Here is a 20,502-nt window from a genome sequence, read left to right on the forward strand (position 1 = left end):
GCCGTTCTACTTTTTGTCCAAAACAATAAATGAAAAAATGAATCGGCAAAAAACCAAAATCGTGCTGTTATTTGAATTTGGTTTTGTCAGTTTTCGTTTTTTGATTCTGACAACACAACCGGAAAAACGGCTCCTTTTTCTCGTTTTTTCGTTTTAAACCAAAAAGGAAAAAAACGGAAAACCATGGTATTTCCGTTTTTTCTTTAAAACAAAAAACAAACTGCCTGAAGGTACCCTGACCATAAGCATATGACTCGATTGTATTTTCTACCAGTGACCCCAATACTCCATCGTAAAAAACAGAGTGGTAACCTATCTATCTGTTCCTTGTTTTTATGAAAAGTCATGCCACAGTGGCACTTTTCTTCATGTCTTTAAAGAGAAACGAGCAAATAAGGAAGAGGATGTAATGCAACTTCAGCAACGTATTTTTAGTGGGCGGGTTTAATCTTCGTGGCACTGTCGGGGGCGGGACTGTGAGGTCCGACGGGAAAACTAAAGAAAGGCGAAGACCTCTAACAAAACGGTAAAATTACGTTTAATGATCTACACAGAATATGTATCTACTGCGCTGTTTTGTATGTCAGGGTAGGTACTGGAATCAAGAAATAGGTTGCGGCCTTAAGATTTGATGTGTCTAGCTTGACGAGAGGCCAGCTGTCGCGAAAAAACTAAGCAAAGTTAGCAAGCTAATAGTTAGCTTCCACAGATGAAATGGAAACTGCTGCTAGCCAAATAAGAAAATTAACGGAAACTAAGGTAACACCACGATTACAAGTTATCAGTAGAGTGAAGCAGTTCACCAGAGATTGAGCTGACAACTAGCCCTTTACATCATTGGTAAATAGCAGTTAGGAAGTTAAGTTCTAGTGCAACGTAAACTTGCTACATTCCACAGATACGATAAGTGGCTAAGAAGCCTAAATGCCTTTTAAAGATCATCATAACTAAAACCTCTGCCAGCGTTGTGTACCCTCATATTTACCCATTAAATTCTATAAAGCGGTTATAGTTCATATAGAGGTGGTTGGAGAAAGACGGGCTGTACAGATGTCACCTGAATGCGAATTAGTAAGGTTAGGAGATCCAGCCACTAAAAGTCCGATTTGGGTTGACTGAGTTTATTTCGACACAATGGTGAAGCTTCAGTAAATATGGAAGAATATATTCTGATAAAACATTTACCAGTTTCGGATTAAAAATGGCAACAACAACAACCTAGTTTCATTTGGCAGTTCAATTGATAGATCTTTTTATCAACAACCGTTAAAGGGACAGTTCGCCCTCAAATCAAAAATACACATTTCTCCTCTTACCCGTAGTGCTCTTCATCAGTCTAGACAGTTTTGGTGTGAGTTGCCGAGTGTTGGAGGTATTAAGAGTTGTGTGCCTTCTCTCCAATATGATGGAACTAGACGGTACTTTGCTTGTGGTGCTCAAAGCACCAAAAAGTACATTTGAAAAACCCAACAGCTATGTCTCGTCCCCAAAATCATGACCCAATTACTCAAGATAATTCACAAACCTTGTTATGAGTAGTTTCATGTAGGAACTGTGTTATTCCTAGCGAACTATATTTGCCAGTTGCATGGACTCACAAAGGGAAGTGTGCATTCACTACCTAGCACCACTGAGCTAGCAAATGTTACAGATCAGCCAGACAGGATGCCATCAGTGTTTACTTCTCTTGCTGTCACAAGCTGAAGCCTCTTGTCCATGACTACATGCATGGTTCCTTCGGTGCAGCGATATGGTCAGTGGGTGTAGTGCGATAGGGAAAAAAAAGTTCCTACATGAAACTGTAAAATACAATATTTGTGCATTATACTGGAAAAAAGACATTGTTGTTGAGTTAAAAAAAAAACATCCCACACTTTGAGCACCATCATCTGAGTGCCATCTAGTTCTATTATACTGGAGAGAAGGCAGACTTCGCTACAGCTCATATCTCCAACACTCTGCAACTCACACCAAAACATTCTAGGTTGATAAATAGCGCTACAGGTAAGAAGAAAAATATGTTATTTTGGTTTTGGGGTCAACTGTCCCTTTAACATCAAGTCAATGATATTGCAATTTTCAACCAAGATATGTTGATTTAGATGATTTTTGATGAAAGGGATAACAATGACTGTTTACTATTGTGTTAGGATTTATCATCGTGTGATTAGTTCAATGAATTGACTATTGCTAACAATCTTAACTTATCAGAATAATGCCCCGCCCCCTATGTTTGCCTAAATAGAAGTTGGTTGGTTAGTATTCTGGTGGTTATTGACATTGAGCAAGTGATGTGCCTAGTTAGTTTGGCTTTTTGTTGCTACAGGAGAGGTATAACTCTGGGGAAGATACTGATGTAATGTCATGAAATATGAGAGATACTGACAATTTAATTCAATTCAATTTAATTTTATTTATAAAGCCCAATATCACAAATCACAATTTGCCTCACAGGGCTTTACAGCATACGACATCCCTCTGTCCTTATGACCCTCACAGCGGATAAGGAAAAACTCCCCAAAAAACCCCCTTTAACAGGGAAAAAAAAAACGGTAGAAACCTCAGGAAGAGCAACTGAGGAGGGATCCCTCTTCCAGGACGGACAGACGTGCAGTAGATGTCGTACAAAACAGATCAGCATAACAAATTAACAGTAATCCACATGACACAATGTGACAGAGAAAGAGAGAGAGAGAGAGAGAGATGCAGGTAATGACAGTAGCTTACAACAACATTATTGAAAGTAATAATATTATAGTTATAGTTCTGGCTACTGTGGTACAATATGTTGAAAGTATGTATTAATATCTGGCAGTATACAAGTGTGACAATAGTCATATGTGTATAATAACAGAAGAAGTATGACTAATGACTAATGATGGCAGCAGCAGCAGGAGGCATCTGGCAGGACCACGACAGCAGCACAACCACACACGTCATGCTGTCCAGGCACCGCTGCGATACGAGTTAATCTGAGAGACAGTGGAGCACAAAGGCTCCGGAGAAGAAGCCGAGTTAGTGACATCCAGAACGGCCGAGTTAGCAAGATGCAGTAATAGAATACGAGAGAGAGAGAGAGAGAAGGAGAGAAGGGGCCCGGTGTATTATAGGGGGGTCCTCCGGCAGACTAGGCCTAAGTCTGCCTAACTAGGGGCTGGTACAGGGCAAGCCTGAGCCAGCCCTAACTATAAGCTTTATCAAAGAGGAAAGTCTTAAGTTTAGTCTTAAATGTGAAGACAGTGTCTGCCTCCCGGACCGTAACAGGAAGATGATTCCACAGGAGAGGAGCCTGATAGCTGAAGGCTCTGGCTCCTGATCTACTTTTGGAGACTTTAGGGACCACGAGTAACCCTGCGTTCTCAGAGCGCAGTGTTCTGGTGGGATAATATGGCACTATGAGCTCTCTAAGATATGACGGAGCTTGACCATTTAGAGTTTTATAAGTTAACAGTAGGATTTTAAATTCAATTCTGGATTTTACAGGGAGCCAGTGCAGAGAAGCTAAAACAGGAGAAATATGATCTCGTTTCTTAGTTCCTGTTAGTACACGTGCTGCTGCATTCTGAATTAGCTGGAGAGTTTTTAAGGACTTACTAGAGCTACCTGATAATAGAGAGTTACAGTAATCCAGCCTTGAGGTAACAAAAGCGCGGACCAATTTTTCTGCATCTTTTCGGGTCAGGATAGGCCTAATTTTCGCAACATTACGCAGATGAAAAAATGCAGTCCGTGAGGTTTGTTTTAAATGAGAATTAAAAGACAAATCTTGATCAAATATTACTCCGAGGTTTCTTACGGTAGTGGTAGTATTTAGGATGAATGCTCTTGACTTTGGTGATCACTTTTCATGTACTGCCACAGATAGGTCACATTCGTCACCCATCTAAATTGCAACACACATCAGCTGCATCACAGAATGTAATTGGACTCCATACTATTGACCCCTGTGACACACTCCAAACACATCATATAACCTACAGTTCATTCAACAGAGGAAACAGTGGAAGTACAGTATTTACGATTTGCTGATGTGATGAGTAAATGTGATAACAACGCTGTTTTAAGTGGACAGATGTTGACACTGGAAAATTGGACGGTGGCATTCCCTAAAGTGTTGATGCACATTAATCAGCAATGACACACAGTGATGTCAGTGCGGGCTTGCATAGAAAACAATGGCTGCAGGTGTTTTTAATAGGCATTCTTTAGCTTTTGATGTGTGCTGATGTCAGAGTACCACTATGAACTGTACTCAGCTTCATCTTTCCTCTGAGATTGAGGTTGTGTTCCGACTGACAGCGGTGCTACATGAAAAAGTGAAGCCCCCTCACCATTTCATTGAGGCCACTGCATTGGCACAGCAGGGACCTCACAGAGATCACAGTTTCCATCACTGAGCAAAGTATTGGTTTGCCAGTCCAATAGATGCAAGCAAACATTCTTGGTAGATCAGTTTTGTAACGTGAACAATTTAATTCTCCGAATCTTGCAATTGCCACAGCTGGAGGAGGATAAAATAGTTGTTGCCATGATATCTATCCAGAGTTATGAAATATTTCCTCACAGTATTATAAAAGGTTGTGCTGTATTCAGGTGTCTGCAAACTTATGGATCCGTAATTCAGATTGGCCTTGTACATTGTGTTGATGCAGGCTGTTTTTGGTCTGATATGATGAAACATTGCAGCTGTGTAAGTTTTTAGGATGGGTGATAAGTAAGCACATTTACAGAAGGGTTGCAATGGTATAAGATTTCATGGTACAGTAACCATCTCAGTAGATATGATGGTATCATGGTATTACAGACTAATTATTATGAGACAAAATGACCCCTAAAGGAATAAAAACAGAAGGGGTTTTTTTTTTTTGGTTGAACTAATGTGTTATTACTATAATAGAAACTGGAAACCATTTTTTAAAATGGAAGTATGTGTAAAAACTAAAATAAAGTTGAACTTGACTGCTGCGACCCTTCTTGAAATCTTGTTTTTTTTTTAAATGGAAGTATGTGTAAAAAGTCCATCTTTGGAAAATAATTACAATTAAGTTGAGATTCTCCATCCAGCTGCATTTTCTTTCAATATTGTAGATAAGCAAATGTACACGGTATGATAATTGTTATTTTCATGTCATGGTATACTTTAAAACCGGTATACTGCTGCAACCCTAGTCCACAGTTTGAAGGAGGAATTTCTCTGAGAGATTTATTAAGCTCAGCTGAAAACATAGCAAACATGTTATGTTCACGTTGGTTGTACAAAGAACATGCTTCACTCACTGCAAACAAATGTAAAAAATACTTTCCCACAGAAATACACTGTAGAACTTTTGTTGAGCCTTGTTAGATTTCATGGCTTAATAGTTTGTGTTTCCTCGTCCATACTGAATTTCTGGGGCTCTCAACAAACAAAATAGCTGACACTGGTTAAAATTAAGTCATCACTGTGTCCTTTAAATCTCCGACCTGCCTGATCTTGCCTGTAAACATCCCATATCTTGATGCTGGTAAATGGCTCTGTTCTGTTGTTATTCTTTTAGATGGCTGCAATCAGAAAGAAACTGGTGATAGTTGGTGATGGAGCCTGTGGGAAGACCTGTCTGCTCATAGTGTTCAGCAAAGACCAGTTCCCTGAGGTTTATGTTCCCACAGTGTTCGAAAACTATGTGGCAGATATTGAGGTCGATGGTAAACAGGTAAGCTGTTCATTATACTCACAAATGTTGTGTTTTTCTTTCATGTTTTTTACAGTAGTCTATTGAAACACTGTGAAGTCTGAAGCTCTGAACCTCAGGGATTGTTTTAAAGGTCTAGTTGTAGGATTTAGGGGGGTATATTGGCAGAAATGGAGCGTAATAAGTGTGTTTTCTTTAGTGTATAATAACCTGAAAATATGAGTCATTGTGTTTTCATTACCTTAAAATGAGCCGTTTATATCTACATAGGGAGTGGGTCCTTGTTTATAGAGATCTCAATGTTGCACTGCCTTGTTTCTACAGTAGCCCAGAACGGACAAACCAAACACTGGCTCTAGACAGTCATGTTTTTGAGTTGAGTTTATTAACATTCGTGCTCACAAAGGAAAAAATATATAAACACAAATAAAAACTATACATATCTACAGACGTCCACCCATATGATTATACTCCTACACACCATACATCATACACTTACATACAATCATGCATATATTTAAGATAAGATAAGGTAAGATACACCTTTATTGGTGTATTATTAGCACCTTAAAATGTCACAGAAACAACAATATACAACACCACAACATACAACAGAAGAACCTCAAAAACATCAGCAATCTATCTTTTGTGTTGGCCACTGTAGTTAGCAGCCCCCCTGTAACAAGACTATTGGGACGTAACTAGCTTTTTTACACTAATTACGACAAAATGTCACACAGATATCTGATAGGATATGATGAAGTAATGACATCTTATATCCAAAAGGTCAAAGGTCAGCTTCACAGTGACATCATGAAAAACACTTTTCTGGCCATAACTCAATGTCATATCTCAGGAACAGAAGGGGAAACATTTGGTCAGATACTGAATTGGTGACACACATCTTGAGTGTCCACCTTGAAACTGTGCTGATTGTATAGATCTTCTGGGCTGTCAGGGCGAAGATGTGTGAAGCATCCATGTTTTCACAGACATGGATGTAAACTGTAAGACCTGTTTATGACCTATACTGCAGCCAGCTTGATCCAGATGTTTGGCTTCATTTTTGGGGACCTGTCATATACTGTCAATGCAACCAGCTGATGACAAGACTTGGGAAGTCACTGAGCTGGGCAGCTGTTTGCCAAAAAATAGATGCAGCCCCTAACATGTGCTTGAATAACAATAATGATAATAATAATAATAACTTTAATTTATATAGCGCCTTTCAAGAAACCCAAGGTCACTTTACAATACATAGTAATGAAACAATAACACCAACAGAACAGTACAATACAACACAAGCAGTACAGAAAAGCAACAAAAATATAACAAACAACAGAAGAAAGCAGAGAAACTGTGTGATGGTACACTGGGGATGAGATGGATTATTGAATTAAAAAGCCATGGTGAACAGATGGGTTTTGAGGGTGGATTTGAAAATGACCAGTGAAGGGACGTTGCAGATTACAGGGGGGAGAGAGTTCCAAATGGTCAATTTTATATTTCATATAGATACAGTCAGGCTTGCTATTTTCCCTCATTTCCAGTCTTTATGGTAAGCTAGGTGTACAACGGTGAGAGCTTGTGTACTCTCACCGATTTAATTTGTGCTTAAATTTTAGACAATTTGTATTTTTTCCCTACAATCACAGATCATTTTGAATCTTTCACAAACTTGAATTTGTCATACAGAGTCCAGGACATTTAATTTTTACAAAGGTATACTGACGTACTGAATATGGGCGGCAGTAGCTCAGTCCATAGGGACTTGGGTTGGGAACCGGAGGATTGCCTGTTCAAGTCCCTGTCCGGACCAAATACGTGTATGGACTGGTAGCTGGAGAGGTCACCGCCTTGATCAAGGCACCTCGGCAAGGCACCAAACCCCCCAACCGCTCAGGGCGCCTGACCAAGGCAGCCCCCTCACTCTGACATCTCTCCACTTTGTGCATGTGTAGGTCCTGTTTGTGCATGTGTACTACTACTGCTACCGGACCTGTGTGTTAATGACACAAGAGTGAAAAAATTGAATTTCCCCTCAGGGGGGTAAAATATGAAATAAATAAAAAATAATGTATGTAGTAAAGTCCTTGGTTGTAATATAGTGTCCTGTTATCCTGTCCTGTTATAGGTGGAACTGGCTCTTTGGGACACAGCAGGTCAGGAGGACTATGACCGACTGAGGCCTCTCTCCTATCCAGACACAGATGTCATCCTCATGTGTTTCTCCATTGACAGCCCTGACAGTTTGGGTGAGATTTCCTCTTTGTCATTGTTGTTTTTCCACAAACATTCTGTTTGCATCTGCTCCATGTTCAACATGTTCACCTTGTGCCTGATGCAGAGAATATTCCAGAGAAGTGGACTCCTGAGGTCAAGCACTTCTGTCCCAATGTGCCCATTATTCTTGTGGGAAACAAGAAAGACCTGAGAAATGATGAACACACGCGTCGAGAGTTAGCTAAGATGAAACAGGTCAGTGAGACCCTTACTCTATGGAGCACATTACAGTGTGGACAGATACATACACAGAGTATCATACTAATCCTACCACAGCAGGACGAACTACTAGCAGGACTGATGTGTCAGAGTAAAAAAACAACAACATATACATAGAAATGATATCATTGTTTTTAACCTTTCATTTACTTGAATTTGAATCCTAGCTTGTGGCTATTTTCCCGTAATATTCATCAGCATTTTGTAGCACTGTAACTGATGATTATTTGACAAATGCTATTAGCACCCAGGTGTCCACAGCCAATAATGCTATTTGCACCTGGGTTGGAATAGCCAATGTGGCTATTTACACTTGTATTTATGTAGCATGATGGCAGAGACAAAGACCCAGTTGTCCATAGCCAACAATGATATTTATACCAGGGTGTAAGAAGATTTACATCCAGTTGTAGTGTTGTCACAATACTGGAATTTTGAACCTAAAGTGGCATGCAAAAGTTTAGGCTACCCTGCTCAAAATTTCTTTTAGTATGAATAGTTAAGTGAGTAGAAGATAAACTGATCTCCAAAAGGCATGAAGTGAACATGCTTTTTAATAGGCATGCACCGATATGGATTGTTTCAACCGATACTGATAACCAATGATTACCTGCTTGTCATGGCCGATAACCGATGCAATAACCGATAATATACATTTTGTATTGTAAAAAGAAGTATATCACCTGTAGTCTATGTACACCTGAGGGTAAGAAAGGCTAAGATGTAGTGAAAAAAATATGGATGATTTGATATTCCATATCTCATGCCAAACCTGACATCACTGTTGCTAACACAACAAAAACAAAGAACAGTTCTGACTCTTCATACCTGCCAACATTAGGCTGTGAAGAGGAGGGAGATTTTCTGGGGTATTGTCAAATGGCCAACCCTCAACGCCTCCGCCCTCATATGACCCCACACTACAGATGAACATAACATATATATATATATATATATGTATATATATATATATATATATGTATATACATACTGGATATAATATATATATATATATATATATATATATATATATATATATATATATATACATATATATATATATATATATATATATATATATATATATATATATATATATATATTTTATATATAGATATATATATAGATATATATATATATATTTATATATATATATATATATTAGATTTATATATATATATATATATATATATATATTAGATTTACAGTTAAAGGTAAGATAGAGGGAAATCATGAAGCCCAGTATTACTGTGTATTTCTCTGGTGAATCACTAAACTGTATAAACTACACTGCAGAGTGAAGTCTCTACTGACAAACAGTGACAGCTGACTCATATGAACGTGCATCGGCAGATCCATGTTACATCTGGTGTATGAAATGTTTAAATCGACAAGCCGCATTTTTGTAAACACACCCAAGTGCTGTCTGACCATCCTACAATAGATTAGCCTATAACTACTGAGTAGAACAGCGATGCGCTATTGATTCACCTCACACATTAAAGCGCAACTCAGACAGACAAGTGGCTGCATCTCACACATATGCAGCCAGAGAGGTAACAATACAAATAATCACTAACTTTAGCATCATATGGATAGCGGTTATGGGCCTGAACGACGCAAAGTGCGTCCAAATTCACACCTGTTCTTCTCTATTGATTTTCTCTGCAACCATTCATCATAGCGAGAAGCCACTCATATCACGTGAAACAGCGTGACCACAGCTTTCTGACAAGACCAAGCACTTGTCGGTAGTCAATATTTTCACAAGGAAAAAATTATAAAGTTACACTAAAATTATGTATAACAAAGCTTTCATACAGCTTTGCACACACATTACTCTTGGATGGATTACTCGCGAATGCAGGATTAAACAGAAATTCCACGCATATCACATGAAAGCGCAGGACTGGAGCAGTCATTCTTTTCAGTTACACAGAATCATTTTCTGAAACATGCTTCTCAGCACGGTTTCAACAGTATGAGATTTTCACGTACAATAGCTAGCTAGAACGAAAATATCATGGTTTCACGGTATCATAGTATTAGAGAATTAATATTTCAGAATGACCCCTAAAGGAAAATGAAGGGTTATTTTGGTTCAACAAACATGTTAACACTATAATTGAAACCTGAAACCATTGTGTTAATGGAATTATGTGTAAAAAGTCTCCCCTCAGAAAATAACATATAATAAAGGGGAGAGTTAACATCCAGTTACATGTTTTTTCCAATATTGTAGATAAGCAAATGAACTCGGTATACTAACCGTCAACTTTTATATCACGGTCAGGGCTTGACGCTAACTTTTTTCCCAAGGAGCACATGTGCTCCTAAGTTGAAAAAGTAAGGAATACACAAAGAACTTTAGGGGCACAATGTAAATTGATCAAATAATGTGTTTTCTGTAATAAATGTGATGCAAATAGACATTTACAAGCAAAATTATTTAATGAATTTGTATATAAAATGTACAGAAAGGTAAAATCATCAAGTTTTGAATGTTATTATCTTATATATATCATCTTTTCAATATGATTATCTTATATAATGTTATTACTATCCTAAAACATTCTTCAGGTCCTCTGAAACTCAAGGCAAGGCGCGCAAGACAGGATTTGGGGGAGTACAGGCTCGTTCAGGAGCTACAGCTCCATGGTGACTGCTTCTGGGTCTACTTCAGGCTCTTCTCTGCTATTGGACGCGCTGAGGTGTTGTCACAGCGCGTTGCTGTGAAATTAAAAAATTTTCAATTCGAGCGCAGGCTGCCGGCGCACAGACGCCGTGGCATGTGCCCTCTCGCGCGCCGCTCAGTTTGACGGCAGAGCGGTGTGCTCTTGTGCCGCGATAGAACATACCATACACAATGAATGGGTTCGTTGGCGGAGGTCTGCGCTTTGCGCGCTCTGTGTGAAAAGGGCTTTATTTCCACCCTGCCCAGCAGCGGTACCGTGGTGAACGGTCCCTAAAGCAGCCTTCACATGATAATAACGTGCTTCGCTCACCGCCAGGTGTGGCGCAGAGGCACGGTCAAAGTTCAAATAATTTCAACTCTGAGTGCAGTGCTCGGGCGGAAAATCCGAGCGGTGCGCGATGCCAAGGGTAGCTGTGCCGCTTTGTCAGACGTTGCCGCCCTCTCCATAGACAAACAATGGGACAGCCAGCGCAAAGCAGTTTTACAGCTGATCATGTGTAGAGGCCTTAACCATGTCACACGGGAAAGAGGGAAGAGGGAAGGTGGCTGGAGTTCCTCCAACATTTGCGGTTAGATTATCATATTTTTTTTATTGACAAAAATATAGGCTGCTTTGGCTGATTTTTAATACGCACATTCATTCATTCATTCATCTTCTAACCGCTTCATCCTCTTGAGGGTCACGGGGGGGCTGGAGCCTATCCCAGCTGACATCGGGCGAGAGGCAGGGTACACCCTGGACAGGTCGCCAGTCTATCGCAGGGCTGACACATAGAGACAGACAACCATTCACGCTCACATTCACACCTATGGACAATTTAGAGTTATCAGTTAACCTAGTCCCCAATCTGCATGTCTTTGGACTGTGGGAGGAAGCCGGAGTGCCCGGAGAGAACCCATGCTGACACGGGGAGAACATGCAAACTCTGCACAGAAGGGCTCCCACGCCCGGGATCGAACCGGCAACCCTCTTGCTGTGAGGCGAGAGTGCTAACCACCACACCACCGTGCCGCCCTTTAATACGCACATGTGCCCTTAAATATTTTTTACAGTTCGCACACACCTATTTTTAGTCGCAAATGCGAGTGAAACACTCGCACTGTCGAGCCCTGACGGTATACCTTGAAACTGGTATATCACTGCAACCGTATTGCTCAAGTATCTAAAAGTAATCCCAGTGCTGTTAAATTGTGTTTATTAAGCTACTAAAAATGACACTTAGGGCCTGTTTGACATTGCTGAGTTTCTGAGCTAAAGATACCTGTAGAAACAGGTTCAAAGAATATTATATGCATGTACTAACTGCTCAGAAGAGGCAAAATTATTATCAACACACAATAAAGGGATTCCACATTTTGACCATTGAAAGACTGAACAGTGTCTTATAAGTGCTGTTAAATGTTTTCAAATGTTTTGTCTATATTTTAAAATGATGTTTTCTATTAGTTGATGATTTTGGTGTATCCACACAGGAACCAGTGAAGTCAGACGAGGCGAGGGACATGGCTAACCGGATCAATGCCTTTGGTTACTTGGAGTGCTCAGCCAAGACGAAGGATGGTGTGAGGGAGGTGTTTGAGATGGCCACCAGGGCAGCACTGCAGGCCAGGAGGCGAGGCAAGAAGAGCGGCTGCCTTCTGCTATAAAGTGTCAGCTCACACAGTATTGGGAGGGGGAAACAAACCAGGCCAAATAATCATCCCTCCTCTGTGCCTGCTTTGTCAAGGTGGGCACAATGAAATGGGGCGTTATAGGGATGAGAGAGAACCAAGCTAAAGGGGAAAAAAGGAAGGTCAAATGCATTGGAAAAGGGGACTATATACATTTAAGTACAAGGTTATAGCTTTTAGCTTTCAAATAAAAATACTGTAATCTTGTGTTTAGGATTCATAAAAATATTATGAGAATGTGAAGAGATGCATACTTTTCAAAGTGTGGGAGGGTATGTAGAGTTTCCAGTTCACTGAATGGAGTATGATTGTCTCCTCTGTTCTAAACCATAGCTCTATGGTTTATAGTTGAGAGCAGCTCCAGAAGAGATCAGGTGTGTCAGTGCACCCCCAGATGCGTGCCTGCCTAACTAACTGTTGGACGACTTCCATGGCCTGCAGTGTGACTCTGCTTGTCTTTCTTTCTCCTTTATTTCCCTGTAGAAACATAGACCAGCCTAACTTTATATGGTCTAGTGTTTCTGTTTTATGAACCTGTAGTATTTGATACAAATTCCATCCATTTAAAAAGCTGAGTTTGAACAATGGCATTCGAGCATAAATACACAATGGTAATGAGACCAACTTATTTGAGTGTTTTATGATGAATGCAGTGATTTAAAAAATTAAGTTGAGCTTATCTTAGCTTTCAGAAAATCAGAAAACCTTATGACTGAACTGATGTGGATGTCACTGTATACAGTTGGGTATTTAAGGGTTAACAAAATTGTATTGTCCTCTATACCAGTGGTTCCCAACTGGTACAGCCACAGGATCCAGATTTCTCCTTATTCATTTGTCTAAGGTCCACACACTTAAATACATTCAGTGTCATACTGTTACTTGCGTTTGGCCATGTCATCCAGCTAGTTTGCTGTGTTGAAGAAAAAAGGTCAGTGCTGGAAATTCACTGTACTTAGAAAATGTGTATTTTTCACAAAGCTGACATGTTCGTGAGTCACTTGTGATCCGTTCAGAACGGGCCTGTGACCCACCACTTGGGAACCACTGCTGTAGACCTCAACTGCAAATTTTCAAATAGTAACCAGCCTCAACTACAGAGAGAAGCAGATGTTTATGTAAAACAGGGTTATATTAGAGACAAGCCTTATTTATGGTTTCCTGTTTAAGTATTTTTCATCAGAAGCCTCTGTGTTTTCTGATCTGCTCCTGTTTTAATTTGCTGTTGATGCAAACTCAACATTTCCTCCATGTTTCTCTGTTGTCTCAATTAATTCAGGATAATTTACATTTCTACAGCACTATTTCAGTCGCTACAGTCATGTCAGAGTTTCTCTTTTTAACAGAAATTCTCTCTACACTTACCGTAAAAATTCAGTTAATAGCCCAGGCTATCATTTGCTTAAATTACTGAACTCAACAGGCCTATATTTGTGACAGGCGTCTCATTGGGACAGGCCTTTAATTCCTTTTATACGAAACTGTTGCTAAGCAGTGATGGGAAATATAATCAAATCGTTAACTTAAACCAGTGTGAATATTACTTGTATAAAAATCATAAAAAATATAAATATAATATAAAAAATTGTATAAAGAATAACATGTTAATTATAAATCATTCATTTGATCTAACTCTGAAGAGGCAGTGCATTAGAGAGAAAGAGTTTTGACGATTGTTTCTCAGCACCCAGTAACTGACACAATACCACTTTTTCTTGTGAAAACAATCATTCATTTTTATGAAAAACACTTATGATTATTTTGCTCGGTGAAGCCGAACCAACTAAAGGAATATGAATAACTTGCCAGGTAATTGAGGAACGGACACATATTCTGACTTCATGGCAGCTTCAGAGGCAGGTAGTCACCTTTTTTTTTTTTAGTCTCTGTTTAACATGCGGTAAAATTAAAGGAATTGGGGTCTTCTTTGATGCTCATGGTTATATCTGTATGTGCGATTGAAGCAGCCAACTAACATTACCCCAAGTGGGTAGCCAACAACCTGTCTTATACATCTAAGAACTTCTGTAAAAATGAACTGCTTGGCAACCAGACCAAGCATCTAATTGAGACAGGCCTTTATTTTTAAACATGTGTGGCCACACCAGGCTTGTAGAAGGGACTGCGTGTTTAATTGTAGTTTTATGGTATTTACTATTTTCACTTAAATTTTGCTGTGATTTTTTTTTTCTGCTTTTAAGTTACCATCAATGAAACCCAACACTTTATGTACAGATTTTACATTATAACACTTCCAGCAGGTCATAGGATTTCCTCTTGTAACCAGCAGACTTTTAATTGACATTTACAGAAGTGCAGCATTTCACTGACGGTACTTTCTTAGCAATTAAAAAAAAATGCAACATGGAAGTGATTAGTGAATGAAAACAGTATTTCTGTTGGAGAAGTGAAATATATTAGTGAGTATGACATGACTTTGGTACTGATGGGATGAGTGCTGTGGAAATTAAAATTATACAGAATTTTAGAATGTGACACTTGATAGTATGATAATTCCACCCTCTGTGTTTTTAACCCAGCCATTATTTGTTGTTCAGCTGTTATTGGGCACACCCATTATTTAAATCCCAGCTTTTATTTGGAAGTGTCTGGTGTACCTGTATGTCAGGTTGATACTATTGGAAGTGTGTTTTGTTTCTACTATGCCAGCTCACTTATGTCTACAACTATTCTTTTTTTCGCTTCGTATTCTGTTGTATGTTATTTTAACTGTGATATTCTACTGGCTTATGTTGTATTATTTGCACACAGCTTAAAACAAAAGGTCAGTGTGGTATACACACTGACCTTTTGAAATGTCAAATTATGAAATGTAAAATGAAAGCAACTCCTAAACAATTGGTGATTTGTAAGAGGAATTTTGTTTTTGTACACAATGGTTTCCTCACACTTCTTTGTTTTTTTTGTTTTTTTATGTATTCTAAAGGAAATAAACAGTAACTGAGAATGAACACATTCTGTCGCTGGTGTCACTGCTTGCATGCTTTGTGTCTTAACACGATTTCTGTTACTGTTATAAATCATGCTGTAGTCTACCACTGGGTGGGTCAGCCTTTATAAAGTCACACTGTGTAGCTAAACCAATGACGATTTCATCAAAATTCAACCCTGACAGAGGCTGAAATATGGAGTCAAGCACTACTGACTGCTGAAGGTGTCCTATAGCAACCAACAACAGTAATATGGAGCATTTCAGGACCTCAAGTTCCAGAGCTAAAAATTCAAATTACTACCTCAATGATGTAGAGAAGCACATTGACATCAAACTTACTTTTGATGAAGACTACAATACCCCCACCCCTTTTGGGCTGGTCAGGTCTTTATACATTATAACCATGAATGCTAATATCCTGGTTCAGAGCAGATTTTCTCAGCAAAGTTTCACATAAAACACTTAGTACAGCATCAGCTGGGTGTGCCCAAATATGAATCATACCCACTTAAGCAATCAGACTGCATATTTTTAAATGATATACGAGTATAGACTTCTGGATACATGTGGCTTTCATACTACTGTTATTAAAGCTACACAAGCTGTTAATGACAAACCAGGTGCAAGAATTAAGATAAATGGTGCAGTGTCCAACCCTTTGTGTTAGCACAAGGAACAAAGACAGAACTGAGGGGTATTCCAGGTAGGAGGTTCAACAAACTCTTGAGTCTAACCCTGAACTCTGAGTTGATTTACCCTGAGATGGGAAACTCTGAGTTATCGGTTCCAGAACAGCTGATCTGAGTTAGTTCAGTCAACTCTGAGTATGTTCACTCTGAGTTAAGCCGACAATAAAAAGCCATCATCAATGGAGCTCTGACTCCATGATTCACCATGGCAACAGGTAAATAAAAGACAGGCCTCCATTTTAATCCAGTGGATGTAGAGATATTAATGCATGTGTAGCAGACGGTGCACGTTTATCTTTAAAAGAAGAGCCTGAGTCAGAGCGAGGAAAGTGTAAATAAGTTAAGCATGAAGTTAATAAAAAAGTTTTATTCAGTGTTGTCCGTTTATTCATCATTTATCAGACTTACATTTCCTTAATGAAGATGAAGTGGCTGTGCATCAGGCTATAGATACATTACATTATATTAATATATTTGTTCAGATTTAATCTGATGGGGAAAAACACAGGAGGCAGCAACTGAAAAATAGGAAGATTTAAAACATATAGTCTAGGCTATAGATCAAAGACATAAAGACATGACTGTAAACTCACAGTCTGACCCAGTAATAATATGTTTGGTGATTTGCACTTGAAAAGACGTTGAGGTTAAAATACAGTAGATTTGAAAATGCTGGACATCTATTTGTATCTTGACTCAACAGCATTCAATGACTTTATTTCAGATACAAATGTAGTAAATTTAAAGACACTGAAATGCTGCACCATTGCTCACTCAGAAATATTAACATACTGTATAATCCCCAGTATTAGGCTATAGGAATTATGTTCCATCAGTGCGACCAATGACATCAGTGATAGAGATCATTAGTCATTGATACTACGTGTCTAAAGCTTCATACCGATTTTTAAAATTTAAATAATTAGACCTACACATTATGTGCAATAAACATTTGGAAGCTGCTCTAACAGACTGACAGTCTGATCCTTGTGCATAGTGTTATAAAAAATAATAAATTATAAAATAATAAAAATAATAAATATAAAAAGGACAGAGGTTTGATTCTGAGCTGAGGGTGAATTCTCGCTGTGTAATATTTGAATGTAAAGATAAAAACCGATGTCCAAAGAAATGACTGATGTGCATAAATTCAGTAACTTAAGACAGTCCTGAGTGACAAACTAATATCCAGCAGGATTTAGACTGTGACAGACGGTAAATCTCCGCTAATTAATGTGCTTCGATACAAGCTTTGACACGGACTGGATGAATGAGGAAATGAAACAGCGTGTAAGAGGGAGGAGACGGAGAAAAACTCAGGATTTATTGAAGAAAACCTGCCAGCGAGCAGGTTAGGTTCACAGACTCAGTTGCCATGGTGATTGACTCAGAGTTTGATTTACCTCTCTTTCTAGAACTGAAAACCCAGAGTTTCCCTCATTTCAGGGTTAACATACTCAGAGTTTTCACTAAACCCGCTTTCTGGAATACCCCTCTGTTCTATTAGACCTCTTGTGTTTGCAATTTTTACTCAAAACAAAAATATTAAAAGGGATGGATATGAAGGGAGGAGAACATACTGAAAATATATTTGTACAATTAGCTCTTTAAGAGGATGCACCTTCCTAGTATTTGTTTGTGGTGCTAAACCAAAGGTTATATCATTCCAGTGTTGAATAAAAGGTAGCACACACACAAATCTTTAGGACATCAACATATTAGTACACTAGCCCAACCACTGAACATCTCCTTTTACAGTTATTCTTACGAATAAAACAGTATGGTTCTCTCTCCAATTACAAACTGAATGTTCCAAAAACTAACAATAATTTCTCCATTAATTTCTGCCCTCTTACATCAAATTATTGGGGAGGACATAAGGAGATGGGAGCCCACACCTCTTAGCTTTCAGTCCCTTCTATTAGATCTCCCTGACCAACAATGTCATCAGTGGGACAAACTTATTTCAAAGTAATTTTGAAAGCGCAAAGACTTAGAATTAGATGAGAGTCTTATTGTAAAGCAAAAGAGGGACTGTACTCCCTTATCCACAAGATTGTAACATCGCAGCTCAAACAGAGCATAATTTAGGCATTTTTCAGCCCACACCCTATTTTCCTGTGTAAATTGGTCAAAGAGACTGATGTGAACAACAGTTTTTGAAGTTGGTCTAACACTGAGGGAGTGGGTAGCCGGATGGGCCCGATGGGCTGTAATGGAAGCACATGGGGAAACTGAACACTGTCACTGTATGTCCATTCAAAGTGGTTATTTTTTTTTTACCACAGAGCAACTCAGATTGTTAGTACACTGCTCAAAAAAAATAAAGGGAACACTTAAATCACACATCCCAGATCTTGATAAATGAAATATTACAGATGAAAATCTTTATTGATTACATGTAATTCACTGAGAACAAAATAATGTAAGAACAATCCATGGAAACCAAAATCATTAACTCATTTAGGACTGGATTCAGAATCATACCCAAAACCAAAGTGGAAATGTCAGATCACAGGCTGATCCAACTTCTTTGAATTTCCTTAGGACAACTCATAATGTGGCTCAGTAGTATGTATGGCCTCCACGTGCCTGTATACATTCCCTATAACGTCTGGGCATGCTCCTGATGAGACGATGGATGGTCTCCTGGGGGGATCTCCTCCCAGACCTGGATCAGGGCATCAGTCAGCTCCTGGACAGTCTGTGGTGCGATGTGGTGGATGGACATGGACATGATGTCCCAAAGGTGCTCGATTAGATTCAGGTCTGGGGAAAGAGTGGGCCAGTCAATAGCATCAATGCCTTCATCATCAGGAACTGCTGACAAACTCCAGCCACATGATGCTGGGCATTGTCATGCATCAGAAGGAACCCAGGGCCCACTGCACCAGCATATGGTCTGACAGTGGGTCTGAGGATCTCATCCTGGTACCTGACAGCAGTCAGGGTACCTCTGGCTAGCACGTGTGTAAAGACTGACATACGCAGGGACTCAAAAGCAGACTCGTGCACAGTGGACAACACAAACTTGTCCTTTAATCTTGCCAAAGTCGGTACACAGGAGGTCAAACAACGGAGGCAAAGGTACAGAGACGGCAGGCAAAAAGCAGGGTCAAAAAAGGGTAGCAATTGGTCAAAAAACACTGAAGACTCACAAGGAAAAAACGCTGGAACGCTGTCACAAAGAAACAAGACGAAGTGGCACAGAGGGGAGAAAACAAGCAGACTAAATACTCTACAGGGAGGGGAGACAATGAGACACAGGTGCAACACATCAGGGGCGGGGCAGGTAATCACACAGGTGGGAAAACACGAGGGCAGGAAGTGAAGGACCTGAAATGAGACAACAGGTGAGTTTCAAAATAAAACAACAAAGATAAATGTGAGAAATAAAAAGTAACTTAACTAACAAGGCGAGGTGTGACAGTACCCCCCCCTCCACGGCCAACACCTGGTGGCCCTGGATCCCCAGGATGGGACTGGTGGAAGTCCCGAATCAGGGACGGATCCAAAATGTTGCTGGCTGAAACCCAGGACCGTTCCTCTGGACCATACCCCACCCAATCCACCAGGTACTGAAACCCCCGGCCATGACGGCGGACCCCCAGGAGCTTGTTAACAGTATACACAGGACCCCTATCAATGACCCGGGGGGGCGGAGGGGGCCAGATGGCCGGGACCAATGGACTCTCCTTCACAGGCTTAATACGGCTCACATGGAAGGCAGGGTGGACTCTCATGGTTCTGGGGAGTTTAAGTTTGACTGCCACAGGATTAAGAACCTTCGAGACAGGAAATGGGCCTACGAACCTGGGGGCGAGCTTCCTGGATTCCACTCGAAGGGGTAAGTCTTTTGTGGACAGCCATACCATCTGACCTGTTCTGTAGATAGGCGTAGGGGTGCGGCGCTGATCTGCTGCCTTCTTGTAGTGCTCGGAGTTGTGAAGCAGAGTGCGTCGGGCCCGGGCCCACGTGTTGCGACAGCGGCGGACCAGGGCCAGTGCAGATGGCACGCTAACCTCTGTCTCCAGAGCTGGGAAAAGTGGAGGCTGATAACCATAAACACATTGGAAAGGTGAGAGACCAGTTGAGGAACATGGCAGAGAGTTATATGCATACTCAACCCAGGTGAGTTGCCTGCTCCAGGTGTTGGGACTCTGAGAGGTGAGGCAGCGTAGACTGGTTTCTAATTCCTGTTTCAGCCGTTCCGTCTGACCATTAGTCTGAGGATGATGTCCAGAGGAGAGACTGGCAGATGCTCCAATGAGAACACAGAAGGCCCGCCAGAACTGTGCTATGAATTGTGAACCCCGGTCA

At 40.0% G+C, this 20,502-nt stretch overlaps 1 protein-coding gene across 1 annotated transcript; it reads left to right on the forward strand.

Annotated features, from left to right (window-relative positions):
- Positions 1-389: 389 nt before the first annotated feature.
- Positions 390-15,512, forward strand: rhoaa (ras homolog gene family, member Aa). The gene is made up of 5 exons (XM_049581796.1): positions 390-526; positions 5,538-5,693; positions 7,807-7,927; positions 8,020-8,150; positions 12,343-15,512. Exons 2-5 carry the CDS (start codon positions 5,538-5,540, stop codon positions 12,514-12,516), a joined length of 582 nt encoding a protein of 193 aa, XP_049437753.1. The 5' UTR covers positions 390-526; the 3' UTR covers positions 12,517-15,512.
- Positions 15,513-20,502: the final 4,990 nt, after the last annotated feature.

The sequence above is a fragment of the Epinephelus fuscoguttatus genome, linkage group LG7 (genome assembly GCF_011397635.1).
Source record: "Epinephelus fuscoguttatus linkage group LG7, E.fuscoguttatus.final_Chr_v1".
NCBI classification, from domain to species: Eukaryota; Metazoa; Chordata; class Actinopteri; order Perciformes; family Serranidae; genus Epinephelus; species Epinephelus fuscoguttatus.

Excerpts from the sequence above, each read along its gene's own strand:
- rhoaa (XM_049581796.1), top strand. The coding sequence starts at position 5,538 with ATGGCTGCAATCAGAAAGAAACTGGTGATAGTTGGTGATGGAGCCTGT. Across the intron at positions 5,694-7,806 it reads TTGAGGTCGATGGTAAACAG|GTGGAACTGGCTCTTTGGGA; the intron begins GTAAGCTGTTCA and ends GTCCTGTTATAG. Across the intron at positions 8,151-12,342 it reads AGTTAGCTAAGATGAAACAG|GAACCAGTGAAGTCAGACGA; the intron begins GTCAGTGAGACC and ends GTATCCACACAG.